Source organism: Gossypium raimondii, chromosome 2 (genome assembly GCF_025698545.1).
Source record: "Gossypium raimondii isolate GPD5lz chromosome 2, ASM2569854v1, whole genome shotgun sequence".
Lineage (NCBI taxonomy): Eukaryota > Viridiplantae > Streptophyta > Magnoliopsida > Malvales > Malvaceae > Gossypium > Gossypium raimondii.
In genome coordinates, this window is record NC_068566.1 from 20,675,323 (window position 1) to 20,697,186 (window position 21,864).

The window sequence follows — 21,864 nt, forward strand, 5'->3', positions numbered from 1 at the left end:
CATCGTTACATTAGAAGCTGAAGTTGGTGTCAGAGGGTCGATTGGTGACAATAAACGCCGAAGAAGATATCATAGCGGCTGTAGCGAATGACGCACCTTACGTGGAAGCCAATGATGATGCAGTTGAATGCTCTTTTCGATCTTTGGAGTTTGTAAACGCAACATTTATTTCTGAGGGGAGCAAAATTCATTTACTGAAAATATCTAATACCACGAAGATGGGGTTACAATTGTTAGTGGGAAGAGGAGCCTTACCCGGGAGAGGATTAGGGAGATGTCTTCAAGGAAGAACTGAGGCTCTAGTGTTGATGGAAAAACAAGATCGCTTTGGCTTAGGATATAAGCCAGACATAAAGCAAAGAAGGAATGAGCTAGAAAAAAAAGCAAGAAAGGAGAAAGGCACGCCTAAATGGAGAGAAAATTAAATGGGAACCAATGATAATTCCCCACATATCCAAAACCTTTGTATCAGGGGGGATCATTCATCTTGAGAAAAGTGTGCTGAGGAAAGAGAGCATAATGCCATACATGAAGATACGAATGAAGAGGGGATTATGTTAGATATCTGTCCCTATAAACCTAGGAGTGTTCTAAATAATTGGACTGTAGAAGAAATACCTAAAGTTTTTAGAGCTTTCTCAGAGTATTATTCAAAACATGTTTGTTGTTTTAGCCTAGAGAACAATGAAAACTTTTTGTGAAATGGGCATATGTCTAAACATCGTTATTTTAATGGAATATGTCTTTGCAATTATTTTTGAGCAGATATTGTTTCAAGATTCTTTCATTATTTTTGTACTAATAGTCATTTTGGATTCTTTCATTTTCTTGGATTTTCTTCCCAAGTCATTCATTCATTAACTCATAAACATACTATATAAATAAATATTCTTAAATTCATACATTCTTTGTATATTCTTTGGTGCCTATAACAGGTCTCTAGATATCAATGAGATGAGTGACTCTACTATGGAATCAGAAAATCCTTTTGAACGGGATATGTGTTTAGAGGGATCTCATGACTTTGAAGATAACATAGATTGTAACCTATCTCCAGACTTGTTGAGGATGGTATAGCGGGAGGAGAAACAAATCCTACCTCACAAGGAGAAGGTGGAGACTGTAACCCTAGAGGAGGGAAAGATGGTGAAGATTGGAACATGCATGACTGAAGAAGCAAAGCAAGACTTTATTGAGTTGCTTCGAGAGTTCAAAGACGTCTTCGCATGGTCATACCAAGATATGCCTGGGTTAAGTACCGATATCGTAGTTCACCTTCTTCCTATAAAGGAGGATTGCAAGCCATTTCAGCAAAAACTCCGGAGGATGAGGCTTGATGTTGTACTAAAAATAAAAGAGGAGGTTCAAAACCAATTTGATGCTGGGTTCCTACATGCGGTCAAATACTCAGAATGGGTAGCCAATATTGTACCCGTCCCTAAGAAAGATGGGAAGGTACGAATGTGTGTAGACTATAGAGATTTGAATAAGGCTAGCCCGAAAGATAATTTTCCCTTGCCTCACATCGACACCCTGATGGATAACACGGCAGGGCACTCATTATTCTCCTTCATGGATGGTTTCTCGGGATATAACCAAATTAAGAAGCATCCTGAAGATATGAAGAAAACCGCGTTCATAACCTTATGGGGGACTTTCTGTTATAAAGTGATGCCATTCGGGGTGAAAAATGCGGGAGCCACATACCAGAGAGTCATGGTGACCCTCTTCCATGATATTATGCATAAGGAAATTGAAGTATATGTTGACGACATGATCGCAAAATCCCGGACGGAAAGAGAACATGTGCGAGTCTTAAGAAAGTTGTTCTTAAGATTAAGAAAGTTCCAACTCAAACTTAATCCAGCCAAATGTATCTTCGAAGCTAGGTCAGGAAAACTTCTGAGGTTTGTAGTCAGTGAAAAAGGGATTGAAATTGATCCAGACAAAGTCAAGGCAATTCGAGATTTGCCTCCACCACGTACCCAGAAAGAAGTTCGAGGTTTCTTAGGAAGATTGAATTACATTGCTCGGTTCATTTCGCAACTGACTGAGAAATGTGACCCCATATTCCGTCTTCTGAAGAAACATAATCCAGATGTGTGGAATGAAGAATGCCAGAAGGCTTTTGACAAGATAAAACAGTACTTGTCCAATACTCCAGTGTTGTCGCCACCTAGGCCAGATAAACCACTGATCCTATATTTAACAGTGTTTGACAACTCCATAGGATGTTTGCTAGGTCAACATGATGAGACGGGGAAGAAGGAGAAGGCGATCTATTATCTCAGTAAGAAATTTACTGACTGTGAAATGAGATATTCGCCCATTGAAAAGTTATGTTGCGCCCTGATCTGGACGACACGTAGATTGAGGCAATACATGCTCTATCATACGACTTGGTTAATTTCAAAGTTAGACCCTCTAAAGTATATGATGGAGTCAACTGTGTTGAATGTGAGGATGGCTAGGTGGCAGATCTTACTCTCCGAGTTTGATATAGTCTACGTAAATCAAAAGGCCATCAAAAGGAGCGCGATAGCAGAATTTTTGGCCAACAGAGCTTTAGAAGACTACGAACCTCTGAATTTTGATTTCCCAAATGAAGATTTGATGTATGTGGCAATCGCTGAAGAAGATTCCCACGAAAATCACCCTTGGAAGCTAAACTTTGACGGAGCTTCGAATGCTATAGGCAATGGAATTGGGGCAGTCCTTGTGTCCTCTAGTGGAGATCATTATCCTTTTACCAGCAAATTAGTTTTTGATTGCACCAATAACATGGCAAAATATGAAGCTTGCATTACGGGCATCCGGGCAGCCATAGAACGAAAAATTAAGATACTAGAGGTATACGGAGACTCTGCATTGGTAATATACCAGCTCAAAGGGGAATGGAAAACAAGAGACCCAAAGTTAATCCGCTACCAAAAATTAGTTCTAGAATTGATCGTGGGGTTTAACAATTTCACTTTCTGTTATCTCCCACGAGACGAAAATCAGATCGATAATGCTTTGGCTACTCTTGCCTGTATGATCAAAGTGAACAAATCAGAAGACATGAAGCCTATTCAAATCAGCATTTATGAGACTCCAGCTCCTTGTTACAGTATTGACGAAGAGGAAAACAATGACTATCCATGGCATCAAGACATACTACGATATCTAAAGAATCGTGAATACCCCAACCACGCGACAGAAAATGATAAGAGGACATTGAGGAGACTGGCCATTGATTATGTCCTAGATGGAGAGATTTTGTATAAAAAGGGAAAGGATCAAGTACTGTTAAAATGCGTGGATGCTGGGGAGGCCAAAAAAATTTTGGAGGAGGTTCATGAAGGTATCTGTGGAACGTACGCCAACGGCTTCACAATGGCTAGACAGATTATGAGATTTGGGTACTATTGGTCCACCATGGAAGGAGATTGCATTAATTATGCTAGAAAGTGCCATAAATGACAAATTTATGGTGACAAAATCCATATGCCTCCTTCACCTCTTCACGTTATGACTTCTCCATGGCCTTTCTCCATATGGGGAATGGATGTCATCGGGCCAATATCACCAAAGGCTTCTAATGGGCATCGTTTTATTTTTGTGGTTATTGACTATTTCACTAAATGGGTGGAAGCTACTTCATATGCTAATGTCACGAAGCCAGCAGTTAGCAAGTTCTTGAAAAGGGAGATTATATGTCGATATGGAATGCCTGAAAGGATCATATCTAACAATGCGCTGAATTTGAACAACAGCTTAATAGCGGAAGTTTGTAATCAGTTCAAGATCAGACACCATAATTCGTCGCATGAGAAATTATCTTTTGCTCTCCTTGCATATCGAACATCTATTAGGACTTCAACTAGGGCAACATCTTTTTCTCTAGTCTACGGGATGGAGGCAGTATTGCCAATTGAAGTTGAGATCCCTTCTCTTCGGGTGTTAGCTGAGCTAAAGTTAGATGAGCCCGAATGGATTCAATCTCGATATGACCAGCTGAACCTGATAGAAGAAAAGAGGCTAAAAGCTATTCGTCACGGTCAGATGTATCAGAAACGAATGATGCGAGCCTATAACAAAAAGGTTTGTCCCAGAGAATTTCACGAAGGGGACCTGGTGTTGAAAAATATTCTTCCTCTACAAAAGAATTTTAGAGGGAAATGGATGCCAAATTGGGAAGGACCTTATGTTGTAAAGAAGGCCTTTTCTGGAGGAGCTTTGATCTTGAGGGAGATGGATGGTAAAAGCCTGCCAAATCATGTAAACTCGGGTTCAGTCAAGAAATACTTCACTTGAAGAAAGAGGACTAAGGTGAAAACCCACAAAGGGCACTTTAAGCTCTAAAAAACAAGGGCCAAGGTGAAAACCCGTAAAGGGCGCCTTGAGACCAAAGGGGATTTGAGTTGAAAACCCGAAAAGGGCGGCTCAACATTTTAATCAAGATTGGGGCAGGAGGTGATCAGTTTAGCTCAAATTTTGATTAGATTGGGAGCATATGGTGATCTTGCTATACCTGAATCGACAGGAAAGGGTAGGCGACATCTTGGGGCATCGACAAAGTACTATAGATCTCTTAAACACATGTCAAACTTAGAAAGGTCTTCAGAAAGTTTGTACAAAGAAGTTCAAGCTGCGATATCTGGGGCACCTAGTATTCATACTATTTATATTAAATTTGTTGTTCTTGGAATACTTCATTCTTTTTCAAAATACATATTCCAAATAAATTCCTCTTTTATTCTTAATATCCTTGCTAATTTATTCACTTCGAGCTATTCTCTTAAATCAATACTATTTTATCTATCATTATATTCTTTTCGCAAGCATGTTGCATTAGAATAATGATTAATGGACTAATAATACTTTCACAAGGGAAGTTTTGCATATTATTCTAGAAGTTTCTAAATAATACAGGAACCTGAAATAGGACTATTGTTTAGAAAACACCAAGTTTAAAGGTTGAAATATCTAAGAAGGAAAAGTCTAAATTAAGACCATTCTTTTGGATTTTGTTGTCAAAACATTGATTGAACAAAATGACAAGATGCTAGAGCTTCAATGAACAGACAGGCGGTGTTCACCAAGCAATAAGAAGAGGTTTCCTGGGAGAAGAAAATTTAGGGTATGAGCGTTTTGTATGATACCTGGGAATGAGGTAAAAGTCCAAAGTGCTTCGTATTCTGTATCCTCGAATTGCGATAGAAGAAGTTTGAGAAAGAGCCATATTTTTCTACCATTGGGTTACAGTGGGAGAATGATGGTATAAATTTTACATCACAGTGGATTGAACTTTGACGTTCATAGTGAGGGGCAATCTGATTAAGTGTTTTTTTTGGACATGCCGGCGTAGCAAGAAGGCGTTGTAGCACGTCAGTGATAAAACCTTAAAAAAGTTTGAGTAATGGTAACTTAAATGATAAAGAAGGGTCATTCTCGAAAAAATGACATTCTGCATTCATTCAAATGTCATTCATACACGTCTAGTTAGGAGCATTTGATTCATTCTGATCATTCCATCCTAATCACTAGGCATAATTAGGTTCAAAAAGTAGATTATACAGGTCATATTCCCCGGAGAACAGATCAGTGAAGATAGCAGATCTTACCTTCTTGTACTGACAGTGAAGCAGATCGAAGATAGCAGATCTTGTATTCCTGTATTGGCAGTGAAGTAGATCGAAGATAGCAGATCTTGTCTTCCTGTATTGGCAGCGAAGTAGATCAAAGATAGCAGATCTTGTATTCCTGTATTGGCAGCGAAGTAGATCAAAGCTAGCAAATCCTATCTCCCTAAAGTTGCAGTGGAGCGGATTAAAACCACAGATCTTATCTCTCTGAAGTTGCAATAGAGCAAATCGCATCCAGTCTTATATCCCTGAAGTTGCAGTGGAGCAGACAGAAGAAACCAATCCTATCTCCCTGAAGTTGCAGTGGAGCGGATCAAAATCACAGATCTTATCTCTCTGAAGTTGCAGTAGAGTAGATAGCATCCAGTCTTATCTCCCTGAAGTAGTAGTGGAGGAGACAGAAGAAACCAATCCTATCTCCCTAGAGTTGCAGTGGAGCGGATTAAAACCACAGATCTTATCTCTCTGAAGTTCCAGTAGAGCAGATCACATATAGTCTTATCTCCCTGAAGTTGCAGTGGAGCAGACAGAAGAAAACAATCCTATCTCCCTGAAGTTGCAGTGGAGCGGATCAAAACCACAGATCTTATCTCTCTGAAGTTGCAGTAGAGCAGATCGTATCCAGTCTTATCTCACTGAGGTTGCAGTGTAACAGACTGAAGATAGCAAGTGTTTTCTCTAAGAGATACAAATCTTATCTCTCTGAAGTCACAGTGGAGCAAGTTGAAACAACAAGTCTTATCTCATAGACGTTGCAGTAGAGCAGATTGAAGCAACAAGACATAATGGACTGAAAGAGGCTACTTGAAGAAGATAAGCGTCAAAAGAAGTCGAGACTGGGCGGGGCTGGGCAAAATTGGTCTTTCTAAGTCTTTGCTCTGTTCTCGTTACACGACAACGAGCAAAGATGGGTAGCTGTACAGCCCAATATTCTGCCCAGCCCAAAACCCATTACAAAACCAACCTAAATCAACCCCAAGACTAAACCCGAAGCCCAACAGGCCCAATAACCTAACCCTAGCCCAAAAAAATACATCAGAGTCAAACCAAACCCTAGGTGCGCCGCACCTAGGGGTCCCTAGCTCAGACGACTTTTGGTCTTCTGCCAGCGCCGCCTCTATCGCATCAACGTGAGCGGCGCACCCCACTTGCCACCGATGCCCTACTTGCACCACCTCAAGTCCCTACAAGTAATAAAAGAAGGCAACAAAACAAAGAAAGGGGGAGGGGAATCGGCTATAAAAGCCAAATTTTTCTGTAATTTGGGGGGTTCTTTTTTTAGATTTTGTAAGAACATTTTAGCAAGAAAATACAAAACAGATTCAAAAACAAATGAATAGATTTACTCCAAGGTGGTTTTCATTTATATTTCTTTTTCTTTTTATTACTCATTTACTTTTATCTTTATTTTATTTTTTTCTCTCCAAAAAACATTTCATATTCGTGCAAAAATATAAAGAGAAAAGTATAAAAAAATTTACCTTTTTTTAAAATTTCACGGTGGCCGCCGCGACGCCGGCACGACGCCGATGCGGCGGGCCTTGGCCGAAATCTAGACCTTGTCCAGAGGGACTTTTTTTTTGTTTTTTTCTTCTCAGTGTTTAAATGTTTTTTTTCTCAAAACACTGATTTTTATACCCTTGTGAAACGGCGCCGTTTTGGCTCAGCACCAAAACACCCAAAACGACGTCGTTTTGACCTGGACTGACCTGACCCGACCCGAACCGCCTAGGATCCGCGTGTTTTTATGTGGAGGGGTAAATTGCGGTTTTAGTCCCTCCGCTTTTTAATATTTTCTCAATCAAATTTTTTTGTATTTTTAAATTTGCCCCTTTAGTTTATTTTCGATTTCAATTTGGTCCTATTTGAACGACGCCGTTTTAGAGGAGAAGGTAGAATTTCCCTTCCAGTCCCTCTATGTTATTCGCGCGTTCAACGTAGTCCCTCCTCTTTTATTTATTTATAGATTTGGCCCCGAATTTTGGTTTTAAAATCTAATCTAGCCCTTTTTTTGTTATTTTGTTTATTTTATTATTAAAATAAATATGTGTCTTGTTGTTATATTATTATTATATAATTGCTTATATATATGTACACGTATATATTTTATAACTTATTTAATATATACATACATACTCATATTTTTTTATATATTTTATAATTTATCTACATATCTATATATAAATCCATATACATTTTTTTCTTTCACGAATACATATATATACATACTTATATATTTTTATAATTTTATATATATATACATGTATATATATATACTTACATAACCTTTTATATTTAATAACTTTAAAACATATATATATTTCATATTTTTATAATTTTATGTATATAGATACATATATATTTCCTTTATATGTACATACATATTTTCATATTTTGTATTTTTATCTATTTTCTTTATTAGTATTTTACTTTATGTTCATTTATTTATTTATTCATATGTCCATTTTTTATGTTTTAGTTATTTATTTATTTGTTATTGTATATACATGATTGATTTGTTTTTTTTTTTAGTTTTTGCTCATATTATTTTCATTCATATTATCATGTTTATTATTACATTATGCATATTAACACCATGCTTCAAAAAGGAAAATTTTTCAAAGTAAGGAAATATTTTGCATTTGGAAATTTGAGAAAACGTGTCTTAATGTGCTGGGTTTCGATTTTTTTCGTTCGACCAAATAGCAAAATATCCTATTAAAATTTCAAAGTAAGGAATGTTTTGCGTTTGGAAATTCGAGAAAACGTGCCCTAATGTACTGGGTTTCGATTTTTTTTGTTCGACCAAATAGCTAAATATCCTTTTAAAATTTCAAAGTAAGGTAATATTTTGCGTTTGCAAATTTGAGAAAACGTGCCCTAATGTGCTGAGTTTCGATTTTTTTGTTTGACCAAATAGTCAAATAACCTTTTAAAATTTCAAAGTAAGACTATATTTTGCGTTTGAAAATTTGAGAAACGTGCCCTAATGTGCTGGGTTTCGGTTTCTCGTTCGACCAAATAGCCAAATATCCTCTTAAATCTTAATCCATGACATTCGAGTTTTTAAGGATCGTACTTTAAATCTCTTTAAAGTTTTCAATTTTAGACATTAAGATATTAACTAATCAACTAGGTACCAATTTTTGGGCGTTACGAGGGTGCTAATCCTTCCTCGTACGTAACCGAATCCCGAACCCGTTTTTCTGAATTTCGTGGACCAAAATTGTTGTTTTAATAAAATTAAATCGTTTATTAAAAACAACCACTTTTCAAGGTGATCCGATCACACCTTATCAAAAAGGATTGGTGGCGACTCCCGTTTTCGTTTTCGTTTTCAAAATCCAAGTCGACCCCGCTTTGTCAAAAAAATGGTGTCAACAAAGCCTAAGTGGGATGTGTCATCATCCAAAAAATCCTACTGAAAAATTGTTTAGTTACCATTTTAAACCTTTTGCTAATTGTAATTTAAGTCCCTAAGTCTTTAGCTAATTAAAAATCTATAGCGATTGAAATTTTACAATTTAGTCCCTACACCTAAATTAACTATTAATTAAAAAAGTACGAGTCCAAACTCTAATATATTTTTTATACCAACTCCATAAATATTCATATTTAATATTTATAGACCCGATTTATAGAAATTAGGTTCCAAAATCGCTTTTTTTGGCACTATTGAAAATCGAGCTATTACAATGAATATTACTGAATTAGGTGCATTCATGTATTATGAATATTATGTATATATTTTTAATGTTCCGATCCCTTAAATCCTATAAATAGGTGATTAGAAAGGATGATCAAGATTTGCTTGGAGTCGTGGTTAAAGCTCACATCTAACACCTAAATGAAATGAGTTCAAACTATGTTATCCTCCTCCCCCTCTCCTAATATTGTAATGATAAAGAAGAAATGATTAGAAAAGATGAGAGATTTTATTCAAACATTTCAAGATTCTTAAGATTTATTTCTTCGTTGTTCCAATTTTCTAAGCCTTTTGTTCTATTGACATTTTCTACTCTAAAGCTTCAGATTCATTTATTGTATAGTAAAAAGTTGAGTAAAATTTCATAAGTTCATGGCCTTTTTTGAAGTGTGCAACTTTAAAGGGTGGTGTCATTGAAATCTTCAGAGACAAGTACTTTAGAATCGTTTGCATAAGTGATGGGCAATTTCACATTAAGGACAAAAAGTTTAATCATTGACCATAAAAATATTCTTTTTTTTAATTGAATCCTTATTACAAAGTTAAGTTTTTGTTCTTCAAATTTATCGTTAAAAGGAAATTTATTTTTTACAAGTGTATTTTATTTCAAAAATATTATTTAATGCAAGAAAATTCTTAAACAATGTTTTAGGTATAAACAAATATATATTTCCTAATGACACGTGTCACATTATTATCCTTTTCCTTTTTACCAAAGGTTTTGACTTTATTCTATATAAGATACATTTAGTTATCTTATTGACAATAAAAGTGTACATGTGCTAGTTTATATTGACCTGAAATATGGTTCTAAAACTTTACTCAAGCTCATTTATATTTGTAAATAGTTATTATAAACTTATTTTAGGTTCGCTTCGTATTTTAAAAAAATATTTCTAACATTTTAATTTAATAATTTCATTTATTAAAATTTTATATATAAACAACTTAACAATTTTTTAATGTTTTAAGTGTTATAAATTACATGATATTTAAATATAATATAATATAAATATTATTAAATTAAAAATAAGTTGAGTTAAGCTTAAGTATGAATGTTCGAGTCCAAACCCAACACATATTTTTAACAAATTTTTTTCAAATATATTTTTCAGATTTAATAGTCCAAAACGACCCTTTGATTATAGGCAAATACCTTGATACTTGAATAAGTTTAATTCTCAATAAATGGATGGAATAGTTTTAGGAATTGGTTGAATTACAAAGTATGATTTGTATGATGTAAAGGGTATATATCAACGGGGGAATTTGAATTTAGTAAAGAATCAGTTAAACTGATAAAAATTATTAAGAATCAGACTGAATGGATAAAATAATTTTTGAAATAATTTAGTTTTAATTAATAATATTTAAATCCTAAACCTTTAATTTGTTATGAAGATAGCATTAAAACATATATATTTTGTTAACTATTAACCATTTTATTGTTTTATGTTAAATATATATAATCCATTCAATTTATTAAATCGAAAATGGGGATTATTTTAACATTGCTTCTGACGGAATTTTCGGAATTGATTGCTTTCTAGATGCCCAAACTATGAGCCACTGTATCTAAGGCCGCTTGCCCAACAAATTGCGGAGCGCTTAGCGAACGTATTGAAAAGGACATTGACCAAAGTCCTAAATTACACACAGATATTTACAATAATACCACGATATTTTATATTATGACGAAATTCCACTCCTTTCCAATTTAAAAATTAGGGTAAAGTATAAAAATGTCACTAAACTATTACCCTGTTTTATTTTGGTTATTTGACTTTTAAATTTTTAAATTTAATCACTAAACTATTCTAAATTAAATTTATTGGTTTAATAACAAATTTATACCTCTAATGTCTACACATTCTATCAATTTTATCTTAAATGTAAATTTTTGACAAATTTAATTATCAAAATTTACAAAATTTGACATTTTAGTTCAAATTCTAAAATTCCAATAAATTTAGCAATCAATATTTACCAAACTTTTCTTTTGAGTCCTCTAAAATGATTTATTCCCTTTTTATGTTTTAAGAATTCTATAATTTATTCCCTTTTTGCTCAATTAGATCAAGCCATGTAACCCTTCAATGGTATAGTTAAGCGCCAAGTCAACCATGGTAGCATCCAACTCAGTCCAAGTCACCACAGCCCAAATGACCTCCATCGATGATCTCGCCTTCAATTTCTCCACTTGTTCTCGCCTCGTCAAAGTAAAATACAATACCTTCCTTTTAGTATAATTTAATTTAAATTTTTTAATGAAATTTGTAATTATTGTAGGATTTCCTTCATTGCTCAATCCAAAAAAAATCAATAAATTAAAAGAACTTTCAACAACCACGATTCAATTTGATTTAGTTATTTGTGTATTTTTTTTTAAAAAAAAGTGAATTTAATTGAAATTAAAAAATAGTATTAATTTACTTATTTTTATCAAAATATCATTTTAGTTTTTGATAATTACATTATACTTTATAGTTTATATTCAACTTTAAAGAAGAAAAATGTAAATTAATATGGGTATATATATATATAATATTTTTGGGTTTTTAGCATAATTTAATTTGAATTTTTAATGAAATTTGTAATTATTTTATGATTTGCTTCATTGGTCAACCCTACAAAGAACTTTCAACATTCACGATTGAATTTGATTTAATTATTTGTGCATTTTTAGTATTAATTTACTCAGTTTATCAAAATATCAATTTAATTTTGATAATTGCATTATAATTTATAGTTTACATTCTCCTTTAAAGAAGCAAAATGTAATTTAATATAGATATTCATGTATATATAAAAATAATATTTGTGGGTTTATTTAATTTTGAAGCACTTTTAGCCAGGGAAAAAATTATTTGTTTCCCTGTAAGTTTCTCTTAGATGGACCAATTATGCAAAAATGTTGCTCTTTAGCAAGGTACTAAATTTCATTCCTCGTATTTTTCCTTGGTTTGTTTCATTGTACATTTCACATTTTTTTCCTTCCATTGTTTAGCTTTGGCTACTTGGGCTTGAGGTGAGGGTTGGATACGGGTATATGTTCGACATTAGTTTACTCAATTTTTGAAATATATATAATTTAGGGTTAAATTGAAAAAATTTGTAAATATTGAAGGCTAAATTTGTTAAATTTTTTATATTTAGGATCAAATTGATAGAATGTGTAAACATTAGAAGGCTTTATTTGCTATTAGACCAATAAAAAAGCCCACATCAACACTTTCGTCAAATTTCAAGCGACTGTTAACGTTTTGTGACCAAAAATTTTGATTTCGAATAGTTTAGTGACTAAATAAAAAATATTAAAAATTCAGTGACCAAAATAGAACGCAGGCAATAGTTTAATGATCATATTTGTACTTTACCTTGAAAATTAAATAATAAATTTTGACTTAGTTTAGGTTAAGAATTCATCGAATATAAAAAAATATTATTTTATATATTTTATAATTAATTTAAATGCATTTTAGAATTACAATTGAGTACAAATGATTGGACTAGACAAATGTTCTTATTTTTCAACTTGTTTAACTGTAATTGATTAAGTGGTTTTTATTTTTAAATTGTAAAATTTATTGAAAATTCAAAACATATAAAATATTCAAAGGTAAACTACAATAGTAGTTGCCCAACTATTAGTAAGTTTCTTTTGACTATTTATTTATTTTTGCTCACCACTTATTAAATGGCCAACGGAAAGATTATATGATAGCTTTTAAAATTTGCATGATAACAACTTTAACCCTCACTATTTATGCTTTGCATTAATTTAATCATGCTTCTAAAAAATAAACCTCAATGTTTACACATTGCGTAATTTGGTGATTTTGCACCTTTGCTTTTCTTTGTGACCCTTTCACCTAAAGTATCAAAGAAAGTTGAGGAGTATCAAAGAAAGTTGAATTGAGAAGTATGTTCTAGTATACTAAATTAAAGTAAGGACTAAGGCATAAAGATGTAAAAAGTTTTGAAGTTCAAGTAAAATAATTCAAAATTTGAGGGGTTGAAGCATAAACATGAGAAAATTTAAGGACCAAAAAGTGAAAATAACCCAATTTCTTATGACATGAAATTGGTGTGTAGAGACCAAATTAAATAAGTGGAGAAATACAAAGGACTAAATCACAATTTGACCAAAAGTGAGTAATGATTCAAGAATAAAACTTTGAAGAAACATGAAGGGTAAAATGATAATTACCCAAATTAAATAATTATATGATGTAATAATTAAGGAAGAAAAGTGTTGAAACATGATTGGTTGAATATTTTATTATTTTATTATAAGATATTTATTAATATTTTATTTAATTAAAATTGGTATAAAATGAAAGAAAGATGAATAAAGTTCTTCATCTTTCACCAAGGCTTCCAACATCCATGAAAAGAGAAGAAAGAAAGTTTTACTTTCTTTACAATTTGGTCCTTTCATAAAAAATCTATTATTTTCACCTAGAAATCAAAGGAATTTCCATAATCATGAAGAGAGAAAATGATAAGGAGACTATGGAGAGTAAGAATATCAATTTAGATTCAAGAAAATAGAAAGTTGGAGAGAGAAAATAAAGCTAAAACTAAATTCCAAGAGAACAAGGTATGAATATTAAGGTTTTATATATTTTCAAGTTTCATATTGTTAAAAAGTATGGAAATGATGTTAAAGTAAAGTTTACTTATAGAAATTTTTATGTTTTTGCCATGTTGATGAAGAAAGATATTGAGAAAATGAATCAAGTGACGAGGAAAAAAGAAGAGCAAGTGATTTGAAGTTGGAAAAGGTAAGTACCCATGAATTCTCTTGTTATTTAAGGATTAAAATGTAAACTTAGCGAAATTTTGTGGTAAATTAGTAAAATAAAGTGTAAATCAATTTAATATGTAAATAAGAAAAATATGCTAAAAGTTTAATGAAAGTGTTATGAGATGATGAAATATGCATAAAGTATTATAAAAGTGAAATTGTGGAAAAATATGGAATTTTATGATGATAAGGACTAAATTGCCAAAGTTGAGAAAATATGTGGATGAAATAATAGAAGTAAAATACATAAAAAAATTGACATGTGAAACAAGATATTGAGTTAAATTATGTGATTAAAGTGTAACTAGAAATAAAATTGATTTGATATGATTAATTAGTGAATATTGAACTTTTATGAAAAAGGGACTAAATTGAAAACTTATGAAAGTTTACAATAAAATATTTGATAAGTGAAGAAGGTAGTAGAGAATGCAAAATTTTCATGATTGTTGTAATTCAAATTACAATTTTTCTTTAAGTTGTGGAAAGATAAGGATTAAATTGAAAAAAGGTGTAAAATTGTAGTTAAATTGTGAAATATATTATGGATAAATAGAATGTGTAAGAAAGTGTGATGAAATGGTATATGTATGAAAAGTGAGAGTGAGATTGAATTACTAAAATAGTGAATGATAGAAATAGATATTAAATTATATTTATTATGTGAATTATTTTAGTAAAATGAAAGAATTATGAAAACGAAAAATGAATAAATTGCAAAATAAGCAAAAGTGACATATGAGAAATATGGTAACATTTAATAGTGAATTATGAAATTTTTATTAAGTAGTGAGATATTTTATATGTGTTAAAGAAAGATGGAAATTCTATTTTTGAATTGTTACAATGTGGACTAAATTGAAATAAGTCCAAAGTATTTAAATTCTATTTTGAAATAAGGAAATGAAATTGATTATGATATAATTGTCCGAGCAGACGAGACGGGAACTAATAGGATATAGATGGCATGCCATTAAGAAAAATTTAGCGTGCTCTCTGTTCTAAATACGCACTTCGGTGTTGTCCTGTTTTAAATACACACTTCGGTGCTTTACTATTCTATATTTTCACTTCAGTGTATTACTGTACTATTTTCGTATATTCTATGCGTTCTGTTAAGTCTATGTTGAGCCTTTTTTGAATAATAAAAGATAATGATAAAATAAAAAAGTTAAGGTAAGCAAGTTCTGATGAAAAGTTCTTGTTACACAATAAGATGACAATTAAAGGGTTCTAATAACAATTTCTGTTTGTAACACCCCTTACCCGAGACCGTTGCCGGAGTTGAGCATGGGGCGTTACTTGACTTAACTTATTAGTTCGGGGCATAAAAATTTGCTTTTAAAATTTATTTCACTGTTCATCATAATGTTGTGCACCTGCGCAACATTCACTAATTTAACTATAACTCGAGTTACGAAACTCAAAATTTAGATCCATAATTTTTTCCTAAAACTAGACTCATATATTAGCTCACCATAAAATTTTCAAAATTTTTGGTTTAGCTAATTAGTACAGTTTATTCCTTAAATTCTCCCCTGTTTCACTACCTGATGGTTCTGACCTTTATTCACTAAAAATCAATTTTCTCATCGTATGATTTTCATATGGTGTTCTCACTTGTTTCTACAGAAAATAGAGTCACTAAGGAATCTAGACATATAAATTATAACTCATAATTATTTTTTTTACAATTTTTAATGATTTTATAAAGTCAGAATAGGGGACTCCAAAAACCATTTTGACCCTATCTAACCAAAATTCAAATATCTCAGAATATAAAATTCATTTACCCATACCGTTATTTTTCGAAGAAAACAGACTCGATAAGATTTAATTCTATATATCATTCACTCTCTAATTCATTTTACACTATCCTTGGTAATTTTTCAAAGTCACGTCACTGCTGCTGTCACAAAACTGGTTCATTGCAAATTTTTACTCTTTCATATTTTCTAGGTATAAACTATCACCTAGGCATTCATAACACCACACATGTTCTTAATTAGCCATTTCAATAGCTAACCATTAGCCATATCATATAAACACACTCAAAATGACTAAGTCTCTATACATGCCATAGCTTTACACGTTTCGAAATCACATAATACCGAGATGTCTGTAGATAGTGTGAGATGAACTCCGACGTCCTTGTGATCCTCGAACTGACTTGGTAATACTATAAAAATAAGGAAAATAAAAAAAATAAGCATCAAGCTTAGTAAGTTTACAAGTAAATAAATAACAACATTTATCATAAATAATCATACTCATAAATTTCATCAAACATTAGAATCTTTACTCGCTTCTTTACTTACTCACTTACTTGTTCACTTACTTGCTTACTTAAATAACTCATGATTATAACTTACTCCTCCCTTGCTGAAATTTGTTTCTCAACTGATAACTGAGATATTCTCAATCCTTATAACTCACTTGAATTTATTATTATGCTTTTATCTGAACTTTCATGTAACATGGTCTATTTACTAACCCATTGAATCACTTGGAATACTAAGGATACTCGGGTCTCCTGTCTGATAATACATGCCAAAGCTATGTCCCAGACATAGTCTTACATGGGATGTTTTCTGTACTGCCAATGCCATATCCTAGATATGGTCTTACATGGGAGTTCTCATATCGGTGCCCATGCCATGTCCCAGAGATGGTCTTACGGGGGACCTCTCATCTCGGTGCCAACGCCATGTCCCAGACATGGTCTTATATGAGACCTCTCATAATCTCAATGATGCCAATGCCATGTCCCAGACATGGTCTTACATGGGATCTCATTCCCTTAATGTCATGACATTTGTATCCAATACATTCCTAATGTTTCAATGGGGCTTGTATCACTAATTCTCTATCATCTCATACTTGAGTCAACATTAAATAATTTCATGAAGTAAATGCATAATTGCTGGAAAATAAAAATATTAATAATTATTATTTAAATATTGCATTTATTTACTGTAAACTTACCTCGGTACAAAATATGGCCAAATCTATCAACTTAGTCTTCAACCTTTTTCTTTCCTCGGTCTAACTCCAGATTTCATTCTTCTTGATCTATAATAGAAAATTTTCTTATTTAATACTCACATTCATCAAAACAATCCTTGACTCAAAATTTGGAAAAATTACGATTTTACCCCTAAACTTTTGCATAATTACACTTTTTCCCCAAAGCTCGGAAATTAAACTTCATCCCTTATTATTATGTTTTATGACATGCTGAACATTTTTCCCTTCTATGGCAACATCAAATTCCCACTCTAACACTTACTTATGAACATTAGGTATTTTTACCGATTATGTCGTTTTACTCGTTTTCACTTAAAATCGCTTAGCAAAAGTTGTTTAACATAATTCTGAGCTTCATATTCTATCATAAAACATCAAAATTAACACATTTCACCTATGGGTATTTTTCCAAATATGAACCCTAGGTTAAATTATTGCTAGAATAAGCTAAATCAAGTTACCGGGGCTTCAAAAATGTAAAGAACATTAAAAACGGGGCTTGGAATCAGTTACTATGGAGCTTGGAAGCTTGAAAACCTAACTATGGCTTCCCCCCTTGCTAATTTCAGCCAAATGAAGAAGATGACCACAATTTGCCATCTTTTTCCCTTTTAATTCATTTTAATTACCAAATTACCAAAATGCCCATAACTTAAAATTTTCCTATCTCACTTATCGCATGTCCATTTTTGACCATAACTTAACCAATGGTTTAATTACCATATAAATATCTCCAATTTAAAATTTCATAACAATTGGACACCTCTAACATGTAGAACTCAACTTTTGCACTTTTTTACAATTTAGTCCTTTTGACTAAATTGAGTGCCCAAATGTCGAAATTTTTGAACGAAATTTTCACAAAATCATTTCGTGAAATTGTAGGCCATAAAAATATAGAAAAAATAAATTTTTCCTCATCGGATTTGTGGTCTAGAAACCACTGTTCTGACTAGGCCTAAAATCAGGATGTTACATTTCTCCCCCTTTTAAGGATTTTCGTCCCCGAAAATCTTATCTATGAAGAGATTTGGGTACTGTTTTCGCATAGCCTCTTTGGGCTCCCATGTAGCCTCATCAACCCCATGCCTATTTCATAACACTTTCACAAGTGCAATACTCTTATTCCTTAGTTGCTTAATCTCTCTATCTAAAATTTTTACCAGTTCTTCAACATAAGTCATGTCTGGCTGAATCTCAACCTCTGTCGGTGAGATCACATGTGACGGATCGGAACGATAACAACGTAACATAGACACATGGAATATATTATGAATCTTCTCTAACTCAGTTGGCAAAGCTAACCGATATGTTAAGGGACCAATTCTTTCAGTCACCTCGAACGGTCCAATGAAACGTGGACTTAGTTTGCCTTTCTTGCCAAATCTGAAAATTTTCTTCCACGGGGATACATTTAAAAACACTTTGTCACCAACTTGATACTCGATCTCTTTTCTTTTTAAATCTGCATAAGACTTTTGTCTATCTGAAGCTACTTTTAAATAATCTCTAATAACTTTTACTTTCTCTTCCGTTTCTTTGACTAAATCAACCTCGTAAATCTGATTTTGCTTAAGCTCTGTCCAATACAAAGGCGTACGACACTTACGTCCATACAAAGCTTCATAAGGAGCCATCTTCAAACTCGACTGATAACTATTATTATAGGCAAACTCTACCAACGGCAAATATTTCTCCCAACTGTCTTGAAATTCTAAAACACAACATCTGAGCATATATTCAAGTAACTGAATAACTCTCTCTGACAGACCATCGGTCTGAGGATGGAAAGCTGTACTGAAGTTCAACTTTGTACCCAAAGCTTCCTGCAATTTCCTCCAAAACCGCAAAGTAAATCTCGAATCTCTGTCTGAGATAATCAATAACGGTACCCCATGTAGTCTGACTATCTCTGAAACATAAAATTTAGCCAACTTGTCAAGTGAATAATCTATACAAACCGAAATAAAATGAGTTGAGTTAATTATCAATCACAACCCATACTGCATCTTTCTTTTTCGGTGTCAACGACAACCCTGCTACAAAATCCATGGTAACTCGGTCCCATTTCCACTCAGGAACTAACATAGGCTGCAATAAACCTGAAGGTACCTAATGTTCGGCCTTTACCTGTTGAAAAATCAAGGATCTAGAAACAAATTCTAAAATATCTCTTTTCATTCCTGCCCACCAGTACATTTTCTTTAAATCGTTATACATCTTTGTACTACCTGGATGAATAGACAAAGAACTGCTATGTGCTTCCTGTAAGATCTTTCGAATAAGCTCATCATTCTTTGGTACACGTACTCTGTCTCCGAACACCAAACAACGATCTGAAAATCAGACTATATTCCTGACTCGCATTGAGCTCTTTTAGCTTGCAACTCACTGTCATTTTTCTGAGCTTCATAGATTTCTTCGAGAAACATCGATTTAGCCATCAACTCAGCTAAAATGGAACCATCATCAGATAAAGCCAAACTGGTATTCAAATCTCTCAATGTAAATAAAGATTTTCTACTTAAGGCATAAGCAATAACATTTGCCTTACCCGGGTGGTAATCGATCACTACCTCATAATCTTTAATCAACTCTAGCCATCTTCTTTGCCTCAAGTTCAAATCTTTTTGAGTCATCAAGTACTTCAATCTTTTATGGTCAGTAAATATTCGACACTTTTCACCATACAAGTAATGTTTCCAGATCTTCAATGCAAATACAATGGTAGCCAACTCTAAGTCGTGCGTCGGATAGTTTTTCTCATGTGGCTTTAACTGTCTAGAAGCATATGCGATGACTTTATCTTCTTGCATAAGTACACAACCCAATCCGTTCAAGGATGCATCACTGTAAATCACAAATACTTTACCCGATTCTGGTTTTACTAAAACAAGAGCTTCAGTCAACAATGCCTTTAACTTGTCAAAACTCTGCTGACACTTTTCAGTCCATTCAAACTTGACATCTTTTTGCAACAACCTTGTCAACGGGGTAGCTATTATGGAAAATCCCTTTACAAATCGTCTGTAATAACCTTCTAATCCAAGAAAGCTTCTAACTTCTGATACATTTCTAGGAGGTTTCTAATTAATAATTGCTGAAATTTTACTCGGATCAACTTTAATACCATCACCTGAGACAATGTGTCCAAGGAATCCAACTTCCCGAAGCCAGAACTCACTTTTACTAAACTTGGCATAAAATTTATTATCTCTCAAAATCTATAAAATGGTTCTCAAATGCTCGGTATGTTCAATCTCGTCATGAGAATAAATCAAAATATTATCAATGAACACAACTACAAATTTATCCAAGTAAGGTCTGAAAATTCGGTTCATTAAGTCCATGAAAATAGTAGGAGCATTAGTCAAGCCAAATGACATCAGAAGAAACTCATAGTGACCATACCTAGTCCGGAAAGCAATCTTCAGAACATCTAACTCTTTAACCCTCAATTGATAATAACCGGATCTCAAATCTATCTTGGAAAACATAGTAGCTCCCTTCAATTGGTCAAATAGATCATCAATTCTAGGCAGTGGATATTTTTTCTTTATAGTTACTTTGTTAAGCTGCCGATAATCTATGTATAATCTCATCGAACCGTCTTTCTTTTTCACAAAAAGCACTAGTGCACCCCACGGAGAACAACTAGGCCTTGCAAAACCTTTACCAATTAATTCCTGCAACTGAGCTTTCAATTCTTTCAATTCCAACGGGGCCATTCTATAAGGAGCAATAGAAATAGGAGTTGTACCTGGAATCAACTCAATACCAAATTAAACTTCTCTAATAGGAGGCAAACCTGACAATTCTTCTGGAAACACATTTAAATACTCACGTACCACTGGCACTGATTCAATTTTCAACTCTGGATCTCTAGTGTTCAATACAAAAGCAAGATAAGCTTCACTCCCTTTTCTCAAACATTTCTGAGCAGACATAACAGAAATCATAGCAAGAGAACCATCTGAATCAACCCGGATAATATCACCATTTTCACATTTCAACTCAATGTATTTCTTTCCGCAATTCACTATCACATCATGGGCAGTCAACCAATCCATACCAAGAATCACATCAAACTCATCAAATGGCAATAGCATGAGATCGGTCGGAAAATAGTGACCTCTAATCATCAAAGGGCAACTCTTACATACTTTGTCTACTAACACATACTGGCCTAATGGATTTGATACTTTAATTACAAATTCAATAGATTCTATAGGCATGTTCATACAAGGCATCAATCTCATACAAACATAGGAATGGGTCGAACCCGGATCAATCAAAGCAATAACATTAGTATCATAGAGAGAAAATGTACCCGTAATCACATCAGGGGAGGATGCCTCTTCACGAGCACGGATAGCGTATGTCCTTGCGGGTGCTCTAACATCTGGTCTAGCAGCTGAGTCTCTGGGCGTACCCCTGTTCTTGCTCCAACTCCCAGATTCCTCTATGGTCTGCCTCTAGTAGGAGCATTTCCCGATCTCGCACTCGGTATTACTTCTTTTTTAACTATTTCGGGACAATCCCGAATATAGTGATCTGGTGCACCGCATCTAAAGCAAGCACTTTCATTTGCTCTACACTCTCCAGGATGACGTCTACCCCATTGGGCACATTCTGGCCTAGGTGGTCGAGTACTACCTGTACTTGCGACTGTAGTAGTCTGAGCTCTTGGACCC

General features: G+C 33.4%; 1 protein-coding gene across 1 annotated transcript; it reads left to right on the forward strand.

The window, feature by feature from the left end:
* Positions 1 to 1,143: 1,143 nt before the first annotated feature.
* LOC105789618 (uncharacterized) lies at positions 1,144 to 21,649 on the forward strand. Its single transcript, XM_052622441.1, has 6 exons — positions 1,144 to 1,416; positions 1,609 to 2,002; positions 2,243 to 2,375; positions 2,472 to 3,356; positions 3,756 to 4,039; positions 21,516 to 21,649. Exons 1-6 carry the CDS (start codon positions 1,144 to 1,146, stop codon positions 21,647 to 21,649), a joined length of 2,103 nt encoding a protein of 700 aa, XP_052478401.1.
* The last annotated feature ends 215 nt before the right edge of the window (positions 21,650 to 21,864 follow it).

Bases quoted from the DNA above. Each gene is read 5' to 3' on its own strand.
- LOC105789618 (XM_052622441.1), top strand. From the start codon at position 1,144: ATGGTGAAGATTGGAACATGCATGACTGAAGAAGCAAAGCAAGACTTT. The intron at 2,003-2,242 runs GTTTCTTAGGAA...GATGTTTGCTAG, and splicing joins TACCCAGAAAGAAGTTCGAG to GTCAACATGATGAGACGGGG. The intron at 4,040-21,515 runs GTCAGATGTATC...TAATCACATCAG, and splicing joins GCTAAAAGCTATTCGTCACG to GGGAGGATGCCTCTTCACGA.